Below are 23,943 nucleotides of genomic sequence, written 5' to 3'. Positions count from 1 at the left end.
CTTCATAGAACCCACCTTCTCGTATTATTTGCTCAGCATACAGGCTGAATAAGTATGATGAAAGAACACAACCTTGTCGCACACCTTTCCCAATTTTAAAACATTCAGTGTTCCCATGCTCTGTTCGAACAACTGCTTCTTGGTCCAAACATGTAAACCAAACAGCCCTACCCTCAGGCAATCGAGATCACAGCTTTCTATATTGTTCTGCAAAGAATTAAGCTCACAACCATCTCTTTAAGTTGAGACACCAAAGATGAATGTGGAAGGTGATGAGGGCAATGTCATGGGCAGCCAATCTGCCTCACCCCAGTGGCACACAACCCACAGAAGAGGCCACATGGTGGACATGAGTGGGCCACCATTGTTTCTCAAAGGCTAACAGTGCTATGAAGTGCCCAGGAGCTCTGAGGGATTCTGGGGTAATGGAGCAGTTTCTGGGAGCATGGCCAAGCAGAAAACATCACAGAGATGTCACTGGGGACATATGGAGGACCGAACTCCAGGACAACCCTGTCACCTGCCTCCTAGTACCCTCCGATACTCACTTTCATAGCGGAGCTGGAAGCCGATGTCTGAGTGACTCTTGTCTGTTGAGAAGAGGAGGTAGAGGTAGTTGCTGGTACTGATAAGAAACTGAGGGACCTGGGTCCCATGGTAAACTCCAATCAGGGGTGCTGAGTAGGTCCGTCCATCTCGAACTTCCAGGGTGTCATAGTTGACCTCGGTTTTAAATCTGCCAAAAGATGAAAGTGAAGATTCTTGAGAAACTCAGTGCTAATTGCTTTGCAAAGGACAAAAGGATTTGTTCCATCCAGTGCTTCAGAAGAACAAATGGATTCTGGCAGATGGGGCATTGATACATATATATTTGGCATACATTCACTAGCAAGCTGGAAGAACCTTCTCTACTGTCTCCCTCCCTCCTCAACCTCACCTCTGTCCCCCCGTCCTCTCATGACCTGGACCACCACCCATCAGTGACTATGAGTTTCATAGAGTTAGAATGGTCTAGGCCAGAGGTTAGCAAGGTAAATATGGCCTACAGACTTTTTTATTTTTTTGTATGGCCTGTGAGTTAAGAATGGTTTTTACATTTTCAAGGGTAAAAAAAAAGGAAATGAGAATTTGCAACAGAGGCCCTAAAGTGACCAACAAAACTTAAAATATTTACTATCTGGCCCTTTGCAGAAAAGTTTGCCAACTGTGACTGTATTCCATGAACACTTTTTCATATGCAATTTGTGTTCATATCTGGGCATCTACATTCACCACCAAAGGCACAACCAGGGTGGGAGCTTGAAGGGGGCATCTGAGCAGGGTTTGGGCCAGAGGTCAGGGAGGTGGCCTTCTCATACTAGGCATTTCATGGCTGTGCTCCTTAGATGGTTACACCATGTTCCCAACATCTAAAGGCATCTATCTGTTTGTTCTCTTCATTGGTTCTGACACATCCCTAATGATGCCAAGCCTTCTCCTCATCCCTCCAGTCACTGTTCCCTAGACAAACCCCAGTACCGAGATGGAACCAAACCCACCGTCAAAGTCACAGGGATCTGTCCCCACCCAGGCAGTCTGTTCTAGTCCACTACCCATTCCAGATTCCCTCCCATGCCACTCCTTAGAAACTCCCACCCTCCGGCCCCGAGGTCACCTGTCGAAGGTGATTTTGATGGGGTAGCCTGGCTGGGCTTCAATCACCCAGGCACAGCTCAAGGCATCCTTGTAGAAGCCAGGCCATCCTGGAGACAGGATGGTACCACTGGGAGATGTCAGGTGACCACCGCAGGGAGCTGGGGGACAGAAGGAGAGAAGTAGCTTTCTTAGGGGGGCAAATAAACACACACCACACAAAAGCTTCTCTATAAAAGGTGCCAGCCAACAAGTCTTACTTTCCTTTGTATGGAGAACTGCATAAACTATAAAGTATCCGTTTTGCCTATTGGGACCTTTTTGGAGCTATCTATCTAGTCGTATCATTTGAAGTGTTATTAAGGGCCAGAGAGGAGAAATGAAAATAATGTCCTTTGCCTTCTCAGAAGAGTTGCATTATCACTCATAATTGGGTCATGCTGGGTTTCCCTTTGTTCCTCACTCAATTGACAGCCTGATAACAAAGGCATGAACCCCACCCATCTCATCACATCCAGGCATCTGGAGCTCTGGTCACTGTAGAGTGGTGGGAGTCTTGATGCTCAGCCCAGAGTACTGTCCCTGAGGATGGGAGATGCATTTCCTCTGAGTGAGATCATATATTACTTTCCCTTTTGTGAATGGCTTACTTCACCCATGCTAATCATTCCGAGACTCATCCTTGCCATAGAATGCATTAGGGTTTCATTTCCATGTATGGCTGAGTTCTGGAGTGATGATACAGGATCAGCACTGGACTGCTAACCACAGGTCGGTGGTTCAAACCACCAGCCACTCCTCAGAAACCCCATACGGGGTCGCTAAGAGAGTCATCTCCACAACAGCAACGATATAGCATTGTATGGGCATAGCAAATTTTGTGACGGATAGACCACATTTTGTCTATTCATTCACCTATTGATAAACATTTGGGTTGTTTTCCACCTTTTGTGAAAAGTACTGCAAAGAACAAAGGTATACATGTGCCTGTTCTGTTGGGTTGCTGCTTTTAAATCTCTTGGGTACAACTTAGGAGTGAAACCACTGGGTCACATGGTAGCTCTATGCTTCTCTCTCAGAGGAACTGCCAGATTGTTTTCCATAGAGGTTATGCATCACTTTGCATTTTGACTAGCAATGGATGAAACAGGGGTCGTATTTTTTACTTAAACAACTTCACATCCCCAGCATTTAGCATCTCTCAGTAATTACCGAATGACTGATGGGACGAAGAACATGGTCCATGACAGGTAACTCAACAAGATACTGGGTGGTGGATGCACACTTCATGGCTGCCTCTGATCTTGCAAAACCTGTCACCTTAGTCCTTTGGTCTCTCTTTGCCCATCCTGCCCACCACTAACGTCCCCATTCTCAACTGCATCCTTCCTATTGCTACTGCCTCTTCCTGCAACCAGGTCCTCGGCCCCTGTGCCTATCGTTAGCACTCTTCCAGCACTCCTTCTTCAGAGCACGTGACAGTCTTCACTGCCCTTTTGATGTGACACAAGACTGTTTTGGCTAATCACATGAGAGCAGATGGGATGTGTGTTACATTCCTCCATGTGGAAACTTTAGGAGCCAGCGCATCGTTTGCAGTTTCCCTTTCCTGCTTTGAGACTGTAGAAGCAAGTGTCAAGATGGAAGTTCCATCAACCTGGCCTTTAAATGCTTCTACAGATTAGAGCCCCTCCCTTGATGAGTCACGTTACATGTGGAGTTCAAGTAGCTTGCAAGGACTGGGCAGTGTTTTGCTCCATTGTACCTGGCTTTGCCATGCATGAGTCTGAGGCAGTGAACCACTGCCACCACCTAACCCACCCTGACTGCTGCTTCCAGGACCCCCACAGCTCCTGTTTACTGAGAGCCCACTCTGGGTCTGGTATTAAGCTTTATACATATGACCATGTTGACTCTTCACAAAAACACAAAGTCCTTGTAGTTGCTGCTGTTACTGCCTCCACTTTACAGATGGGAAAGCTGAGGCATAAGGAGGTGAATCCAGCTTAATCCAGGGTTACAAAGATACAACGCGGTATGGATGGATTGTGACTTGTCGACACCACATGGACACAGCTAAGTAACCTCCAGTTTTAAAGGAACTCCTTAGTATGGAGTGACCTGATGCCAGTTCCCCCTCCCCCCAAAAAAAGTCCCTGAACGGAACCAAATTCAAACCCAAACCCACTGCCACTGAGTTGGTTCCGACCCTACATATGGTTTCCAAGGCTGTAAATCTTTATGAGAGCAGAAAGTCTCCTTTTTTTCCTGTGGACTAGCTGGCTGGTGGGTTTGAACTGCAGACCTTTCAGTTAGCAGTTCAATGCTTATCCTACAGTGCCACCAAGGTTCCTTTGAACAGGACCAGGAGGGGGACAAGAGTACTATGCAAATTTTCATAAATGTGTCCATTTGTTTTCATAAATGTAAGCAGTCTACTCCATCTTTCCTTTCTGATCTCTATAACATTTCTGGAAATGTCTAAAATAGCCATCAAGCATTTTTAATAAACAGTCGTATTAAGAAGTTTAATTAACAAAGATGACACCAATAATAATAATAATGATGCCAATTACAGTAAGCCACTGGCATTACATCAATTCCGACTCACAGTGAATCTGCAGGGCAGAGTAGAACTGCTCCATAGGGTTGCCAACACTGTAGACCTTTACAGGATCATACACCTCATCTGTCTTCAGTGAAGTGGCTGGTGGGTTCGAACCACTGACCTTGCAGTGGTTCAAAAACCACTGCACCACCAGGGCCCGCTATGATAACAATAGCAAGCTCATACTGATAGTGTACTATCTGCTTTACGTGGGCTATCTCACTGAATTGCATATGCCTTTTAAAGTTACTTGTTACCCCCATTCTACAGAAGCGAAAAGTAGGGACAAATCTATTACGAGACTAGGTATCAAGAACACAGAGCTAATAAAGTTAGAACTGAGGCTCACCGCAAGACCTCTGCCTCCAAATCCCCTGCAAGTGTCTAACGGTACTCCATTGTTGCTGACAGTAATGAGTTCACGTGTACTGCGAGCTTACTTTGTGCTAGGGCTCAATCTGAGTGATCTTGTGACACTGGCAACAGTGACCGAGGCTATGATTATCCTCAGTTTACAGGCAGACATTATCACCCCATTCCCAGTACACTGGGGTTTGCAGAAACTACGTAATTACATTGCACTTAAATCACACACGGTGAGAGTAAATTGCATATGGTTATTGTCATTTTCTGGATAACCTCAGTTTTTAAAATCCATCCATCTACCTCACTGAAACCAGTGAAAATGGCTTCTTCTATTTCTCTAATGCACATGCAAGACCTTGGAGGTGCACAGGGCATCCATCCCTACTGCTCTGTCCCTGGGTTCCACATCAGGTACCAATTTCAGCAGTGACTGGGGCATCTTTCTTAGCTTCAATTCAGCACAGGCCTGTCCTCTTTACTGGACTGTGATCTCATTTAATTTCCAGGAAGCCACAGGTCACACAGTCCCTATTGTCTGTCTAGTCTACTCTCCATTCAAGTTATAAGTTATACACATCATCAACAAAACACTATGTAACATCTTCAGAGAGGAAAACTCAATTACTTCCTTTGGTGGCTGACATTTTTTTCTTTTCTTTTTTTTAATGTTATGTTGGCTTTGTAGTCTCTTTGCATATTTCTGTGGTTGCCAAATGGCCTCTCTGCCCACTCAGTCTTCTACTCTGTCCATTGTTCATTTTCATATTCCAAGGTGGGAGTTGGCTGTCAGAGCCCTGGTGGTACAACTGGTAAGCATGAAACTGTTAACTGAACTGTCAGTGGTTTGAACCCACCAGCTATTGTTCTGCTGAAGAAAAGACCCAGTGATCTGCTCTCCAAAAGACTAGGGACTACTAAGTTCACCAGCTGCTCTTTGGAAACCCTACACAGGGTCGCTATGGGTCGGGATCGACTCAATGGCACTTAACAACAACAACACCCTATTAACAAAGTAAAGAATTATATTGAAATATACAAATATTTTCTAGATTTAGAAAACCAAAAGGGAAGAACATGTTCAGCATTTCTCAAGCTCAAAAAACTGAAGAAAAATTCAAGCTTCAATTTAAAAAACTGACGGATTCTATGGGCAAAATATTGAATGATGCAGAAAGCATCAAAAGAAGATGGAAAGAATACACAGAGTCACTGTACTAAAAAGAAAAGTTCGATGTTCAACCATTTCAAGAGGTAGCATATGATCAAGAGTCAATGATATTGAAGGAGGAAGTCCAAGGTGCACTGAAGGCATTGGCAAAGAACAAGGCACTGTGACTTGATTGAATACAAATTGAAATCTTTCAATAAACTGATGCAGCACTGGAGTCACTCACTCATCTATGCCAAGAAATTTGAAAGACAGCTACCTGGACAACAGATTGGAAGAGATCCATATTTGTGCCCATTCCAAAGAGAAGTGACCTAACAGAATGAGGAAATCATTGAACAATATCATTAATATCACATGCAAGTAATTTTTTGCTAAAGATAATTAAATAATGGTTGCAATTGTACGTTGACAGGGGCCTGCCCGAGGATTCAGACGAGGACCATCAGGTGGATCCTGGCTGAAAACAGATAATATGAGAAAGCTGTTTACCTGTGTTATATTGACTACGCAAAGACTTGACTGCGTGAGTTATGACAAAGTATCGACAACATCGTGGAGAATGAATATTGTAGAATGCTTAATTGTACTCATGAGGAACCTGTACATAGACCAAGAATCAGTTGTTTAAACAGAACATAGGGACATCGAATGGTTTAAAATTAGGAAAGGTGTGCATCAGGGTTGTATTTTTTCACTATACTTACTCAATCTGGTCTATAAGCAAATAATCTGAGAAACAGGATTCTAAGAAGAACAGCATGGCATCAGGGTTGGAGGAAGACTCATTAACACCCTGAGATATGCAGATTAACACAAACTTGCTTGTGAAGAGGATTTAAATTATTTATTGATGAAGATCAAAAACCACAGCCTTCAGTATGGGTTTTACCTCAATGTAAAGAAAGCAAAAATCCTCACACCTGGACCAATGATAACATCATAAATGGGAAAAAGACTAAAGTTGTCAAAGACTTCATTTTACTCGGATTACCCATCAGCACTCATGGAAGCAGCAGTCAAGAAATAAAAAAAAACATACTGCACTAGGCAAACATTCTGTACAACACAGCTTTAAAGTGTTCAAGAGCCAAGATGTCAGTTTGAGGGCTACGGTGCACCGGACCCAAGCCCTGGTATTCTCAATAGCTTCATATGAATATGAAAGTCGGACAGTGAGTAAGGAAGACCATAGAAAAATTGATGCATTTATGTTATGGTGTTGGAGGAGAATACTAAAAGTAACATGAAGTGCTAGAAGAACAAACAAATCTGTATTGGAAGTATAGCCAGAATGTTCCTTAGAAGCCAGGATGGCAGGACTTCATTTCTCATATTTTAGACATATGATCAGGAGGGACAAATCTCTGAAGAAGGACATCATTTTAAGTACAATGGAGGATCAGAGAAAAAGAGGAAGACGAAGACCCCCAGTGAGATGGAGTGGCATAGTGGCAGCACAGTAGGCTCAGGCTTAACAGCGATTGTGAAGATGTCGCAGGACTGGGCAGTGTATTGTTCTGTTGTGCGTAAGGTTGCTATGAGCACACCTCACAACAAGAAGAAACCCCTACTGGGGAATTCTACTCTCTGTATAAGGCTGCTATGAGTGAGAATCAACTCAATGACACACTTGAACAGTTACCTGACAAAAGCGAGGAGATAAAAGATTCCTAGATGCAATATCTCTAACAACTGGGAAGATGGTCAACAAGAAAAACACATCAAAATTACATGGAGAAAGGATTTCTCATCTATCACACAGGTAAAGAACAAACTTCGATGACACATGAGCCTATGGTAAACCTGGCATTCTAATGCTGTCTTAGTGGAAATTCAAAATGGCACATCCCTATGGAGAGGAATTTGGAAGTATCTAGCAAAACTCATTCCTTGATCCAGCAATCCTATTTCTAAGAACGATCCCAAAGATACACTGGTAAAATTATTTACACATACATATGTAGACTTAAATATATATAAATGCATGTATATATGTTGGTTGTTGTTAGGTGCTATTATGTTTGTTCCAATTTACTGTGACCCTATGTATAGCAGAATGAAACACTGCCCAGTACTGAGCCAGACTCTCAATTGTTGTGTTTGAGTCCATTGTTTCAGCGAGTGTGTCTATTTATTTCTGATTCTCTTTCGCTGATCCTCTACTTTTCCAAGCATGATATCCTTCTCCAGGGACTGGTCCCTCCTGCTAACTTGTTCAAAGTATGTGAGATGAAGTCTTGCCATCCTCGCTTCTAAGGGTCATTCTGGTTGAACTTCATTCCAGACAGACTTAATTCAAGACTATAATTTAGCTATATCAATTCTTTTTTTGCCGTCCTTATTCAATGTCCAGCTTTCATAGGCATATCAGGCAACTGAAAACACTATGGCTTGGGTCAGGCATACCTTAGTGTTCAAAGTGATATCTTTGCTCTTTAACACTTTAAAGAGTTCTTTTGCAGCAGATTTACCCAAATGCAATACATCTTTTGATTTCTTGACTGCTGCTTCCATGAGTGTTGATTGTGGAGGCAAGTAAAATGAAATGCTTATTAACTTCAATCTTTTCTCCATTTATCATGTTGTTGATGGTTGGTTCAGTTGTGAAGATTTTAATTTTCTTTATCATCATGATAAGTAAGTCTGAAGAAGAGTTAATGCATTTGAGTTTGTGACAGAAGATGGGAACAGAGTGGAGAGAAACACTGAGAGAAACTAAACTCAGAATAGATCTTCCTTTACAGATTTGATTTGGAGACATGTATTTGACATAATTAAAAAGAAAGATTAAATTTTAAAAGTAAATTTATAAAGTGAAATAAATGAACACCATATTGTATTGGTTGGTGGCATAATCTTATTTATAAAGAAACTAGTCTGTCTTAGTTCTCAAGCGCTGCTGTAACAGATATACTACAAGTGGATGGCTTTAACAGACAGAAATTTATTCTCTCAAGTTTAGGAGGTGAGAAGCTCAAATTCAGCGCTGGCTTTGGAGAAAGGTCCTTGTCTCCTTTCAATGTCTGTAGGCCCGACAGTCCTTGGAGATCTCCATGTGTCTTGGCATTAGTCTTTTCCTGGATCTCGATGCTTCCCAGTGCAGAGACCCCAGGTCCAAAGGATACATTCCACTCCCGACTCTTCTATCATGGTGGTAGTAGAACCTTCTGAGCTCTACTTACTTCTCCTTCCTTTTATATATCAAGAGATCGACTCGACATACAATCTAATCCTATAGGTTGTATCTGGTCTCATTAACATCCTAGAAGTGAGGTTTACAGGACATGGGATACAAGTACTTCGGATCATATCGTAGGGATGATTGCTTCATATAAGATCTCATCACAGAGGTGATAGATAACTACATCTTAACTGCTAAACCACTGAGAATTCCGACACAGCCAAGCTGACACAAAATCATAACTATCACGTAGTTATAGAGATTTTAAAACACAGTAAGTTAAACAGTCCATGACTACTGGTGTGACTCTGTAGGATCAGCTGAACGCTAGCCACAAAGTTAGCTGTTCAAACCCATCAGCTGCTCCTCGGAAACTCTTTAAGGGGTCACTGTGAGTTGGAACTGACTTGATAGCACTCAGCAACAACAGTAGGGTACAAGGACAAAAACAACAGCAAAAAGAAAAACACATACGATTACTTCCAGCAACTAGACTGCTGCTGATAAAAACATAAAATGAATCCTGTGAAGCTGAAACTTGAGGGGGATGCCTTGTTTATGTGGGATTCGCAAGTTTCCTTCCTTGGATAGGGTTCAGCCTTACCACTTTTCTAGTGGTCATTTTTGTGAAACAAATTTGAGGTTTGCTTCTCTTATAGCTTCCACCGTACACAAGTGCTCCTCTATTATTATTCTGAGATTCAGGGTATGTATTATGGGATACAGCAAATGAGAAATTACCTTGGTATTATTGGGAACTGGGGCTTTCAGCAAGACTGAAATGAGGTATGGATGTGCAATAGAGACAGTTAAGTGGAACCAGAGAAAAGTAACCTTATGTTTGAAACAATATGAACCTATGGTGCATTTTATCTTAAAAAGATATTTCATAGCTCTATTCATTGAAAAGACTGAGAAACAAGGACCAACGCAGTAGTAATAAGTCCCTCCAGTGCCTAGATTCTAAATATTATTTTGTGCTAAAATGACTCCTTGGGGAAACAGCTGATTCTAGGTCAGGGGCAGGAAATGTACAAGATGAGGAGAGACACTTTGTCAAACCAGAAAGGAGGCATGATTTCCTTCTATAGGAACTGTCCCATCTTGATAACTTGTCCAAAGTGTGTGAGATGAAGTCTCACTATCAAGAAACTCAGCACGGGGCAATATGAATGCCAATGAGAATGATAATTACCACGGATTGAAATACACAAAATTTGTTTAAATTCACTGAATTGTAATGACATTTTAAAATGTTTAACTTTGAAAGATAGTCATCAACTCATCATATAAAAACTTGTAAATAAAGGAAAACAACGAAGCATTTTTCTTGCCTTTTCTTTATGAACTGCACCTAAGGGTAGCTGATGAGGGCAAGTTTTCTTTATACAAGTATTCCAGCTTATGAATGAAGGTGGAATGATAGAATGTCACTGTATTGCAATCCCTGGGTATACAAAATGCTGCACCAACTAATCTCTCACACCACTCTCTAGTGCTCTTCTGGGTTCCATAATTCATTGTGCTCGCCATTTAGAACTCAGATGCCATACTTAAGAGTTATGGGGTTTATTAGGGAAGTTAACAGGTCAGAAATGCTCAGAGCAGTTCTTCCAGTCAGGACAGCCTCCCTTCAGCCATGCCCACAAACAGACCTGTCTCTGCCTTGCCAATGCTACAAAGCTCTTGCAGGGCTGCTGATAACTGCCCACAGGGCACACCACTCCACCATAAGCCTCGGCCTGAAGATACTCAGCTCTAGCTCCGTGGATCAGCAAACCTAGCTCCCCCTGTTAAGTGACAGGAGGCACCTCACTCTACAAGCAAGCTTCCTCCTGTCCAAAGTCACTCTGCTTTACTTGTCCCAACAGCGGAAAAACCCACTGCTCTGTCTTAGGCCCTGGCTCTTGGTTCTTCTGTGGCTGCTCCTCTGTCACTCTTCTGGAGTCACAACTTTCTGTCCCTGTGTCCAGGAGGTTTAACGTACATGGATCTCAGAGTCCAAAGGGCGTGCTCCACTCCTGCCCTGGTTCTTCTTTGATGGTAATGAGATTCTGTCTCTTACTTCTGAGATGGTTCATCTCATACCCACACTAGAGTTTCAAGTTTTTGCAGTTACAATGAACTCTGCTAACATCCAGCTGAATCATGTTGTCCTCTCAGTATCTTCTCCCACTTTCTCTTACCCAGACCCAGCAGGGCAGAAACATTTGGTGACAGTTCGAGACTATGGCTTGAAGAGACATGAGCTAATTCACTACAACCACACTGGGTATTTCTAACGGCTCCTAAAATCCCCAAAAGATAGACAGCCAGACATCATGTGCTTCTGATGAAGGTACTAAGCCAATCCATGAACTATTCCTGCTCTAAATGGAACCTGAATCTGATTGCCTCTAGATCTTACTACCAATGAAAGGAAATACAAGAGAAAGATGATCATGTTAAACAACCTCTCAGAGATGCAATCAGCCAAATTCCAAATACAAGCGGTTCCTTAGGACAAATGCCCAGATTCTCCAAACAAAACAATCGCAAGGGGCAGGACTAGAAACCTCTAAGTTAAGACAGACTCAAGAGATTTATCAACTACTTATAATGCATGACCCTAAGTAGGATGGTGATTTAAAAAAAAAATACTGTTTAAAAACATATTTGGAAATCAGGGACATTTCATTTCATGAAGTAATTATTTTTAATGTCTTAATAGAATCTTGGTGATGTTTTAAAGAGTCATTTTATCTGTTATAGATATAGACGAAAATATTTGTAGATGAAATGATATGTCTGAAATTTGTCTCAAAATAATCTGAGAACAAGGGATGGGCAAGGATAGAGAGGAAAGAAAAAAAAGTAGACAAGCTGCTTTTCATTTATTTGTAAATGCTACGATGTTTTTCATAAACAGGAGTTTATAATCCTTCAGAACTGTGATGGGTGTTCGGAAGTTTGTTAGACTAGTCTCTGGTTCTGTATAGGTTTGAAGAGGTCCATATAAAATGTTAGGGGGAGAAAACAAACAGACAAAAACAAAGAAAGAAAGAAGACGGAAGATCTTCATTTGAAAAGAGAGAGACACTTGGCAAAAAGACAAGCGAGGAGTTCTGTGCCTGGCACATTTCTTCGAGTTGTTGTTGTGAAGTGCCATTGAGTCGGTTCTGACTCATAGCAACCTTGTATAGGGTTTCCAAGGATTGGCTGGTGAATTTGAACCGCTGACTTCGTGGATCAAACCAATCTTGCGGTCCAGTGCTTTATCCCAGAGCACCATACCAGGACTCCAACATAGTTGGTACTCAATAAATATTTTATTGAAGGAATGACATATTGGTTGGAAGTCAGGGATACTGGAGTTCTCATGAGGGTTCATCCCCTGTAAGGGACCACTCACCTTTCCTGACTTCTGATGCTAAAGTTATGCAATGCAAGTAAGTCAGAGATGGGGATAGCCAAGAATGATACAAAGAACCAATAAATATTCATTGAGCCCTAACACATGCCAGGACGTTGAACTTTCCCCGTACTTTCTCTTTGTGGGTATATCAATCTTTATCACAACCTATAAAGTGGGTATTGGCATTACCTTCAATTCACAGTTGAGGAGGCAGTTACAGAGAGCTTAGGTGACTGGCCCAGGAACACACAGCTAGGAAATAGCAGAGCCAGGCCCTACACTTGGGCAGTCTGGCTTCAGAGCCTGTGTTCCCAGCCACTACAGTGGTGTGAGTGTGTCCATCCTAGTGACAATTTCTCCAGAGGGGCCTGGGCTGCCTTCAAGGGAGTTCAGTTGAAAAGCTCTGGTACAAATGACCAGAATAAGTGAAAACCCTTTCTCTGACTCTGGACCCTGAAGGGGAGCCTCCTATTCACTGCAGTCCCTGCCTCCCCACTATGTACCTGCACCCCTCATTGCCTGCCCCCACCATTCTGTAGTAGAATGAAAGGAGAATGAACTCTGGAGCTGGGCAGTCCTCATTTGGGGGTTCAAACAGGTAGTTCTGGCATCAGATTGCCTGGATTTGGATTCCAACTCTCCCATTCACTGAACTTTGTGATCTTGCTAAGTTATGTAACCACTCTGTGCTTCCGAATATATGAGGATAATAACAATATTTATCTTTTATTTATTATAAAAACAATGTATGGGGTTGTCATGAGGATTCAACAGGATAATATATCTAAAAGCACATAGCGCAGTATTTGGTGGTGGTGGTTATATGCCGTGGAGTCGGTTCCGACTCATAGTGACCCTGTACAGGGTTTCTGAGGCTGTAAATCTTCATGGGAGCAGAAAGCCTCATCTTTCTCTCGTGGAACCGCTGGTAGTTTTGAACTGCTGACCGTGAGGTTAGCAGTCTGACTCGTAACTACTATACTACCAGAGCCCAGTATTTGTTGTTGTTGTTATGTACCGTGAAGTTGGTTCCGACTCATAGTGACCCTGCACAGGGTTTCCGAGGCTGCAAATCTTTATGGGAGCAGAAAGTCTCATCTTTCTCCCATGGAACAGCTGTTAGTTTCAAACTGCTGACCTTGAGGTTAGCAGCCCGATTCGTAACCACTACACTATCAGAGCCCAGTATTTAGGACATGGTAAATACTCAGGAGCTCTTGTGGCACTGTGGGTTAAGCATTTGGCTGCTAACCACAGGGCTGGTCATTCAAACCCCCCAGGCTCTTCATGGGAGAAAGAGGAGGCTGTCTGCTCATGTAAACTTTTACAATTGTGGAAATCCCAAGGCTGTCCTACAGAGCTCCTATGAGTGAGAATCGACTCAGTGCCTGTGAGTTTGGATTGGTTTTTTGATTTGGTAACTGCTCAATTTTTAATAATTGGGTAATCTTGGGCAAGTCCAGTCACTTCCCTTGTTTCAGATTTCTCAATCTATGGTGGTGGTTGTTATGTGCCATGGTGTCAGTTCTGACTCATAGTGACCCTGTATGGAGTTTCCGAGGCTGTAAATCTTCACGGGAGCAGAAAGCCTCATCTTTCTCCCATGGAACAGCTGGTAGTTTTCAACTGCTGACCTTGAGGTTCACAGCCCAATTCGTAACCACTAAGTTATTAGAGCTCCTTCTCAATCTATAGAGTATAATAATATCTTTATCACAAGAATGACATGAAAATTAAATGAGATGATGCTAGGAATTCAATAGCCACCTTACTCTCTCCAACTTCCAGGGATGCCAAACTAAGCTAGGGCCATCAGTTGGATTTTCTCTTAAGGACTGGGGAGAATCAGCTTTCTCCTCCTAATTATGAAAGTAACACACTTGTATGAGGGGAAAAAAATGGATGCGTTCACACCAAATTGTTCAACCATTTTCCTTTGGGGGAATTCAAGCGGGAAATGAATATTTTCACTTTGAATTTTATCACACGTATGTATTGTATGAAATTTGTACACCCACCAACCATTCCTTTCAAAATAAAAAAAACAAAAATACACACTCACTATGGACAATTTGTCTGCTTCTCATGAGTGCATTTCTTGTATGCTGCATATTTTCCAAAAACTGTCTGTGGTCTTTGTCTCTTAATAGGGAGTTTAATTACTTTATTGTCATAACTGATATGTTTGTCTTATGACTGTCATTTTGCTTTATGCTGTCAATTTCTGATGCTTCCATGTGGTGTCCTGTCTCCTTTGTCTCTTGCAGTTGGAATATGTTTTCTTTGTTTTAATTTTCTACTGGGATGCAGAAAGTAGACAAGCTGTTTTTCGTTCTATTTGTGAATGCTATTAAGTTTTTTCATAAACATGTTTGAAATTATATTCTATCTAGTGATACTATTTTAGAAAAACACAATTAACAGTGTAGTTAAGACACTGGGTTTGAATCTTGGCTTCATCACTTGCAAGCTGGGAGGGCCTTGGGTAAATGACTTAACCTCTCTGTGCTCTGGTGGGGATGGCAACTATAGTTCCTTCCTTGGACTGGTGCAAGGCTAAAATGAGGAGAGCATTATAAAAGAACTGAATGGATATAAATATTTGGTTCCTCCTTAAAGGAGACAAGAAAGATGACTGTGTGGGAGAGAAGACCAGGTACCCTATGCCACTGTCTTCACTGTCTGGAGGTGGTTCTCAGGAAATATCTGATTTTACACACACAGATCCCCTGTGTCCCCTGTACTCTAGATTTGTTATTAGTAGCTGTTGTCAAGTTGGTTCCCAACCCATGGTGACCCCATGCACATTGGAATGAAGCATTGCGGTCTTGGACCACTCCCATGGTCTGTGGTGAACCCGACCATTGTGAGCCATAACCTTTTCATTGGCCTAATTTTTAGAAGTAGGTCCCCAGGGCTTTCGTCTTAGCTTGTCTTACTTAGTCTGGAAGCTCTGCTACAGTAACATAACAACACACAAACCTCTATTGATAAGCAGATGGGGATTGTGTCTGAGGTGCACTGACTGGGAATTAAGCCAAGGTCTCACGACCTGCATGGGAGGTATGAATCCCACCACTGAACTACCCTACCCTTGCTCCCATGAACTCTTGACTGTTGTAAGTGCCATCGAGTTGGTTCCAACTCATAGCATCCCTGCATAGGGTTTCTGAGGAGCAGCTGGTGGATTTCAACCACCAATCTTTTGGTTAGCAGTCCAGTGCTAATCCTACAGCACCACACTAGGACTCTAGACTAGGGGTTGGCAAACTACAGCCCATGGGCCAACTCAGGCACATCCATTTGTGCATCGTTTTAAGTCTGCGTATGTACTGAGTAGAGACCTCACAGTCTGCAGAGGTGAAAACACTTCTCATCTGTCCTTTTAGAAAAAGGTTGGCAATCCCTGCTTTGTTATTGTTGTTGTTAAGTGCCATCGAGTGGGTTCCAACTCACAGCGACCCTGTATAGGGTTTCTGAGGAGCAGCTGGTGAGCCTGAACCACCGATCTTATAGTGCAAATCAACCTTGCAGTCCAGCGCATTAACCTGCAGCGCTACCCTGCTTTCAAGCACTTAGGAGAAACAGCCAGTTCCATTACAGCCTCTCCAACACTAACTGGCTCTTAGCATATATTCAATGATTTTTAAAAAGACCATTAGCATCTGCATTTAATTGTCCACAAGGTGGGGACACTTAATCAGAAACAAAACTAGAAAAAATGAAGACGACAAAGATACTGATTACAAAGCAGGGATCTCCCACGGTGTGGACACAGGAGGGAGAAGGGGCAGAGAGGGGCGGATTCTCCAGGGGTTTCTCCATCCTCGAGTCCCCGGCTTCTAATCCAAAGGTTGGAGGTTTGAGTGCACCCAGAGTTGCCTCCAAAGTAAGGGTTGGCAGTACGCATCTGAATAATCAATGAAAACTCCATGGAGCACAGTCTGCTCTGACACATTTGGGGGTCACCATGAGGTAGAACTGACTCAACGGCAAATATTTTCCATGCTCCCCTACCAGCCAACCCTTGGGGTCATCTGACTGTAATTTTCCCCTTTTAATGCACTGTTTGCCGAGAACCAGGACATCTTCCCTTCAGTCTCTGCCTTGCCCATCCCATGGAAATTAGGAGAAGGGAAAGATGGGTGAGCAGAGATCACAAGGAAGATATCCTAGACAAGATAAACTGACATGAGGAAAATCCAAGAAATCAGAGGAGATTGATGCATACAAGGAGGAACAAGGGGTGCCCTGAAGGGGAAGTGACGAGAGGTAAGCTAGCAGAACTGACAGCGCTCCAGACCCCGGCCCCAGGTCCACCAGATCTGCACGATGATCCTCCTGCTGCCGAGGAAGGAGCTGAGGTCTAGGGAGTGACATAACTTATCAATTCTGACGCTGGGAAGGGATGGAGCCATGAACTCCTGACTGCCAAGCTGTTCTATTCCCCAAAGTGCTGAATGTGCTGGGGGGAAATGGTAGACAAAATTATGTGGGCCTCCTTGTGGGGCCTTTGGAGGATAGAAACTCATCAAACTGATGGGTTTGATGAAGAAGTCTGATGAAGAATTGGCTAAAACCAACTTAAAATGACACGAACAACTAATTCTTAACGAGTACTACCTCCACACATGCTTATAATGGCCCTATGAAGAAGCCATCATCATTCACTTGAATTCTTCAGTTGGGGCAACTGAGGGAGAGAGAGGTCAAGCCCCTTGCCTTGGTAGTAAGTCACAGGTAGGGATGGCGAATGTCAGGCTTTTCCTTGATGTGTTTCTCATTAGGGAGACTCTAGCCAGTTCATTCATTCATTCACAATCCATCAGTATTTACTGAGCATTGCCCAAGTGCCAAACAGCATGCCAGATAAGGGAATACAAGGCCCAGGGCATTCCCTAACCTCAGTGAGAACACAGCAACACAAGTTATGCCAGGACCCAGTTACAGTGTTGGAGGAGAATACTGAAAGTGCCATGGGCTGCCAAAAGAACCAATAGATCCGTTTTGGAAGAAGCACAGCCAGAGTGCTCCTTGGAGGCCAAGATGGCCAAACTTTGTCTCTCATACTTTGGACATATTGTCAGGAGGGGCCAGTCGCTGGAGAAGGACATTATGTTTGGTTAAGGTGGAGGGTCAGACAAAAAGAGGAAGACCCCCAATGAGATGGATTGGCCAAGTGGCAGCATCGATGGACTCAAGTGTGGCAACAGTAGTGAGGTTGGCCCAGGACCAGTCAGTGTTTTGTTCTGCTGTGCACAAGCTCGCTATGAGTCGGTACCAACTCGATGGCACCTAACAACAACAACAACCGTTTACATGCTATTGTTAAGTGCTGTTGAGTCGATTCCAAATCACAGTGATCTTATATAGGATTTCTGTGGAGTGGTTGGCGTGTTAGAACTGCTGACCTTGTGGCTACCAGTCCAGTGCTTATCCTACAGTGTCACATCAGGACTCCATGCATACCTGATTATTATTCCCGCCCCCATCATTTTTTTTTTTTCTGGTAGAAACACAAAACCTCCTGGGGACAAAGTGGCTTTCCCAGCTAAGTGGCAGAGCCAGAGTGCCAGGGGAGGGTCCTCTGACTTAAGATCCTTGGTGCTGTCTCCTCTCTCATCCACATGCTTGCCAACACTAGGGCACACTCCCTCCTCACCCATTCCCCTGTCCTTCCCACCTGCAGGAAGTCAGGAGGTCTCTATCCTCTCTCTGTTTATCACAGGAGATGAGGGGAAGGTGCTGTCTGTCCACAGAGGACAGAACCACAACCTCTGCCCCAAGGGCATAGTCTCTCCCTTAACAGGCCTGAGAGATATTAACTGCCCAGCTATCTTTCATAGACACTAACTGAGCAACGCTTCTATGCCAAGCACAACTCTGGCAGCATGGAGTTGACATGATTCCTGCCCTCAAGAAGCTTTAACTATGACCTCAGGGTCATAGTTCCTACTGAAGAGAGGTTGGGGGACTCGAGTTTGGACTGGCCTTGACTTTGCTCTTGGGTGCTAAGGACTCAGCCCTGGGGGTGTTCACCACAGCCATCTCCAAGGATTGAGGACTCAGCATCTGTGTTATAAGGGCTTTCCCTTTGGTGGACCAGATGACTGCTGTCTGAAGTTGCGGTGGTAGGGTGAGGAGATGTCACTGTGAGAAGCTGTGTTTGTGACTGCCCTTCCGTCCTAGAGGTTGATGGGAAGAAAACAAGGCAGCATTTAACAGGGCACAAATGTGTGTGGCACTGTGGGTTAATGCATTAGACTGCAAAGTCATTTGAATTGCAAGGTCGGTGGTTCAAGCTCACCAGCTGCTCCTTGGAAAGCCTGTACAGGGTCTCTATGGGTCAGAACCGACTCGACGGCCCTTAACAATAACAATAACAAAGGCTGAGGCTGGGAGACTTCCCAGGGAAGGGAGAAAGGAGCATGTGGAGAAGGGAAGAGTGGCAGGCTACTCTGAATTTGTAAACTGCCAGCACTGCCAAAACTGCTGGGGCTGACGAGGCTCCTCTGGGCCGGAGCTGGAAGCTGGGCCCCTAATGACTGTGATCCTGGGAGTGTTCCCAGCATGAACGTGTTTCTGATGCCTGACATTCCAGAACCAGCATTTCTTCAGGTTTAATCTCTAGTTACAATTCAAATCCTAAGCACATAAGGCTGAGCACATAAGCCTAGGGTTTGGGGAGAAGAGGAAGATGGGAAGACAGAAATGCACCCCATCCCCAGCAGTCTCTTACCTTCACACCGCAGCACGGCGCTGTTCCACACCACGCTGCCCTCCTTCAGGATGCAGGTGATGGTCTCTGAGCCCTGGGTCCCCAGGAAGCCTTCATCACACAGGAAAGAGATGGAGCTGCCCAGCTGAAGGCTGTCCCCAAACCGTTTGCCGTTCACCGGAACTCCAGGATCAGGACACTCATTGTGTCGGAATGCTGTGTGGATAAGGGTCAAGGGCACAGTTAGACAGAGCTGTTGTAGGCATCCCCAGAGAAAATCATTTCATGTTATAGTCAAACCTCTACCTCCACCACTTCCCTGAGAACCTGCCAGGCTGGAGGGAGAGCTAGAGAACAAGAACCAGGACCATAATGGGCAGAAAGCCAAGAGAAACAAAAAACAAAAATCCAAAACAGTTGTCACCGACTTGATTCCCACTCACTGCAAACCCATGCATGTCGGAGTAGAACTGCGCTCTGGAGGGTTTTCACTGGCTCACTGTCCACAAGTAGACTTCCAGTCTTTTCTTCCAAGGTGTCTCTGCTGGACTCAAAGCTCCAACTTTTGTTTTAGCAGCTGAGTCTGCTAGTGTTTGTACTACCCAAGGACTCCTGGACAAAAAGCAGGTGCTTGTTCAACCCAATCTTCTGCTTTCCAGAGCACTTCATTCAGCGTCTATCTAATGAACACTTACAGAGCAGGAAGTGAACTAAGTTGTTCCTCATATTCGCTTATTTATACTGCAGAATGATTCCATGAAATGGATATTATTGATCCCAGTTTACAATGAGGAAACTGAGGCCCGCTGTGAGTAAGGAGCATATCTGTCTCACCGATGTCAAATGCATTCCACGCTTCCCTAACTTCAGACAGTTAGGGGATCATTTATGCTGCAGAGGAGCTGGGCTCTCAATCCTGTGACACTAATAAACACTAAGAATCATAAAGTAGCTGCCCTGGAATTAACCCTGTCTGAAGCCATTTCCTTCATTTCCTCGTCTCTTGTCAGGTCTGCCTCTCCTTCTGCTCGGGCAGCTGAGAATGCAGTGAGAGGGGAGAGGAAAGGCTGGTTTAATCAGCTTTGCCTCTTATTAGTTACATGGTCCTGGGCAGCTTATATAACCTTGCTAAGCCTCAGTTTCCTGACCTAGAAAATGGAGACGAGACTTCAAACACGATCCTTCTGAGATAGAATAAAATAAAAGTTGATTTGACTATGTGGAAGTGGTGGGTGTTTGGTCCAGCACCAAGGTCTGAGTTCCTCTCCTTCTTCCTTTCCCCACATGGGAAGATAGCCTTTCTGCCCACCCAGCCGATTCCCTGCCTCCCTCCACCATGGCGCCATAGTCCTTACACTAAATGAAACACAAACCAAATCTGCTATCTTTGAATTGATCCAGACTCAAGGCGACCCTGTATGTTACAGTGTAGGGTTTTCTCGACTGCAATTTTTATGGAAGAAGATTATCAACACTGTCTTCCTCTGAGGGGCTGAGTGAGGTCAAGCTATCAGCGTTTTGGTTAGCAGCTGAGAACAAACTGTTCGCGGGATCCACCCAGGAACCAGCTAGGTTCTGTGTGCATCCCTGCTCTTTCCAAGATGGTAGTTTTCTAGTGGAGACCAGGTTCCATTACTGTCCAGGCCTGTGTCACATGAAAGAACATAATTTACAAGCCTTAGAAATTCCCCAGTGATTGAAACACTTGTACAGTGAGAAACAGAAGCAGCCCTGCAGACTGCTGATCTTGCTGGACGCAAGTGGCCCGCCAGCCTGCTGGTGTTCCCTGTGAAACAGGAGCTGGGGAGCAATCCTTGGAGATGGCTGTGGTGAACACCCATACAGCTGAGTCCTCAGCACCCAAGAGCAAAGTCTAGGCCAGTCCAGACTCCGGTCTCCCAACCTCTCTTCCGTAGGAACCATGACCCTGAGGCTACCTTGACATTTAGAAATATGGGGTGTGAAGAAAAGTCCAAGCATCTGTCAGTCCCAAACCTCCATTAGATACACACATACAGCAGGGTTATGGAGTTCTTTCAAACTTCTGGGAGCAAGACTTAAATACTGCCAGCTTCTATCTGTGTACCTTCTCACACTTCAGTCTTCTGGTTTCTGAACAGGGATGTGTCCGTTTGTGGAGCTCTGGGCTCGAGGTTACTAGTGACAACTGTCAAGTGCCCAACACAGGGTCTGACACACACGAGACTTTCAGTAAAAGGGAACTACTGTCATCAATAGGAGTTCCTGGGGGGTGCACACTGCTCACAGACTAAGCTACTAACAGACAATTTGGAGATTCCACTTCACCTAGAGGTACCTCGGAACAAAGCCTTATTGGTCTACCTCTGAAACATCAGCCATTGACACTCTTTTGGATCACAGTTCTACCCTGCTGACTCACAAGAGGTTACCTTCAGTTACAGACAACTCGGCATTGACTGGTTCGCTGTCAGCATCAGCCAAACGTTCCATGTGGAAGAAGTATTCGGTTTGTGCCAAGGAGTTCTAGGGGTGCACACAGGATTACTGATGCTAGGTCCAGGGACCAGGATTTTGAAGCAACATAAAGAACAAAACCCAACTCCAACACTGTCAAGCTAACTTCAACTCTTAGCAATCCTATGAGACACAGTACAACTGCCACTCAGGGTTTCCTCGGCATAAATCTTTACAGAAACAGACTGCCACATCTTTCTCCTACAGAGTAGATGGTGGGTTTGAACCACTGACTTTTCAGTTGGCAGCTAAGTGCTTAACTACTGTGGCCTCAGGAGCTGCAATGTGTACTCTCTAGCTGTGGCGAAAGCTGTCTGAGAGTGAGCTCCCTGACACGGGGTGAATTCAAGCACAGCCTACATGTTCACCATTTGGCTGTGACAGAGAAGATCGATGTCCTATGGGGGAGACTATGCCAGTCCCCAAATACTTGTCTGTGCACTGTTGTTTCACTGCCTACATTAGAGTTACCGCAGAAGTCTGTTTAAAATGTAGATACTGGGGCCTCATCCCTTTATAGAAAATAATTCAGCATACTGAGAATGGGGCCAGATTTTTCAAAAATATTACTTTTATTTATCTACTCAACTGTGTAGCTGAATAAATGCAAAGAAAACTATCTGATATCTAAAATTGTTGTTGTTATGCGCTGTTGACTCAACAGCACTTAACAACAACAATAGGGTTTCCGAGGAGTGGCTGGTGAATTTGAACCACTGACCTTGTGGTTAGGAGTCTGGTGGTTATCCTATAGCACCACACTAAGACTCCAATGTTGCTCAGCATACAGGTTGAATAAAAATGGTGAAAGACTACAACCCTGTTGCACACCTTTCTTAATTTTAAACCATTCAGTGTTCTCATGTTCTGTTTACACGACTGCCTTTTGGTCCATGTACAGATTCTTCATGAGCACAATTAAGTGTTCCGAAATACTCATACTTCGCAATGTTGTCCATAGCTTGTTATGATCCACACAATCAAAATCCTTTCTGCAGTCAATAAAGCACAGGTAAACATCTTTCTGGTATCCTCTGCTTTCAGCCAAGATCCATCGGACATCAGCAATGATATCCCTCATTCCATGTCCTCTTCTGAATCCAGTTTAAACCTCTGGAAGTTCTCTGTCAATGCATGCTAGCAGCCATGTTTGTACTACGTTTAACAAAACTTTACTCGCATGGGATATCAAAGATATTGTCCAATGATTTCCACATTGAATTGGGTCACCTTTCTTTGGAATGTTAATTGCATGGAAGGCTCCTCAATTGACTGACTGCCCCTTCTGCACTGTGCTATGAGTGGGCAGAAGAACAAGGATAGCTGGTATCCCACCTTGTCCAGATGAAAGCCCACTTGTCCAGGGGAGTGAGAGAACTCTGCAGGTTCTAAGTAGGTATGGCCACTGCTGGAAGCTTGGGACAAAAAACGTATATCCATAGCCTCCTGGGAAGACCAACTCATACTAAACACCCCACTTTCCAGAAAAGAAATATGGAGTCCCCAAGAGGAAGAGGCTGAAGGCATGCAGAGAGTGAACTTCACTTTGAAAGGCAGTGGACTTAACTTCAGGGTTATGTTCTTACCTTCCACTTCTCTCTAAGGTTCACCCACCAATGGAAGGGTGACGCTGCTGTTGTAAGTTATCAGGGATGACCTTAAATATAAATAGGACAAGACGTTGCCTGGTCCTGAGTGCTCTTCAAGATTGTTGGTATGTTCGAGTCCAGTGCTGTGGGCACTGTGCCACCCCATCTCATGGAGGCTTTTGCTGATCCTCTACTTCATCAGACATGGTGTCGTTTTCCAGTGGGTGTTGATACATATCCAATAAGTACCAAGGCATATAAAACAGGGAGCAGGTGAAAGAAGACATTTTAAATACCACGGAGAAGAGTCACTTCTGGGAGGTAGGCTTTTGAGTGGTGTGGTGCTGTGGGTTAATGTGCTGGACTGCAAAATCGATTTGAACAGCAAGGTCTCTGTTCAAGGTCATCAGCCACTCCTCAGAAACCCTATTCAGGGTCATTATGGGTCAGGAATGACACGATGTTTACCTGTGCTTTATTGACTACAGAAAGGATCTTGATTGTGTGGATCATAACAAGTTATGGACAACACTGCGAAGTATGAGTATTTCGGAACACTTAATTGTGCTCATGAAGAATCTGTACATGGACCAAAAGGCAGTCGTGTAAACAGAACATGAGAACACTGAATGGTTTAAAATTAAGAAAGGTGTGCAACAGGGTTGTATTCTTTCACCATTTTTATTCAACCTATATGCTGAGCAAAAAATCTGAGACGCTGGGTTCTATGAAGAAAAACGTGGCATCAGGATTGGAGGAAGACTCATTAACAACCTGAGATATGCAGA

The 23,943-nt window shown here is 43.9% G+C and overlaps 1 protein-coding gene across 1 annotated transcript in view; it reads right to left on the bottom strand.

Annotated features, from left to right (window-relative positions):
• CSMD2 (CUB and Sushi multiple domains 2) overlaps nucleotides 1-23,943 on the bottom strand; it is a 933,956-nt gene that overhangs the window by 281,033 nt on the left and 628,980 nt on the right. The window contains 3 exon segments of the mRNA XM_006862126.1: nucleotides 549-736; nucleotides 1,655-1,793; nucleotides 19,092-19,286. Coding sequence (XP_006862188.1) covers nucleotides 549-736; nucleotides 1,655-1,793; nucleotides 19,092-19,286 — 522 coding nt within the window.

Source organism: Chrysochloris asiatica, unplaced genomic scaffold (genome assembly GCF_000296735.1).
Source record: "Chrysochloris asiatica unplaced genomic scaffold, ChrAsi1.0 scaffold00047, whole genome shotgun sequence".
Classification (NCBI taxonomy): domain Eukaryota; kingdom Metazoa; phylum Chordata; class Mammalia; order Afrosoricida; family Chrysochloridae; genus Chrysochloris; species Chrysochloris asiatica.
Note: the sequence above shows the minus strand (reverse complement) of the source record. Positions and strands in the feature narration are given on the sequence as shown.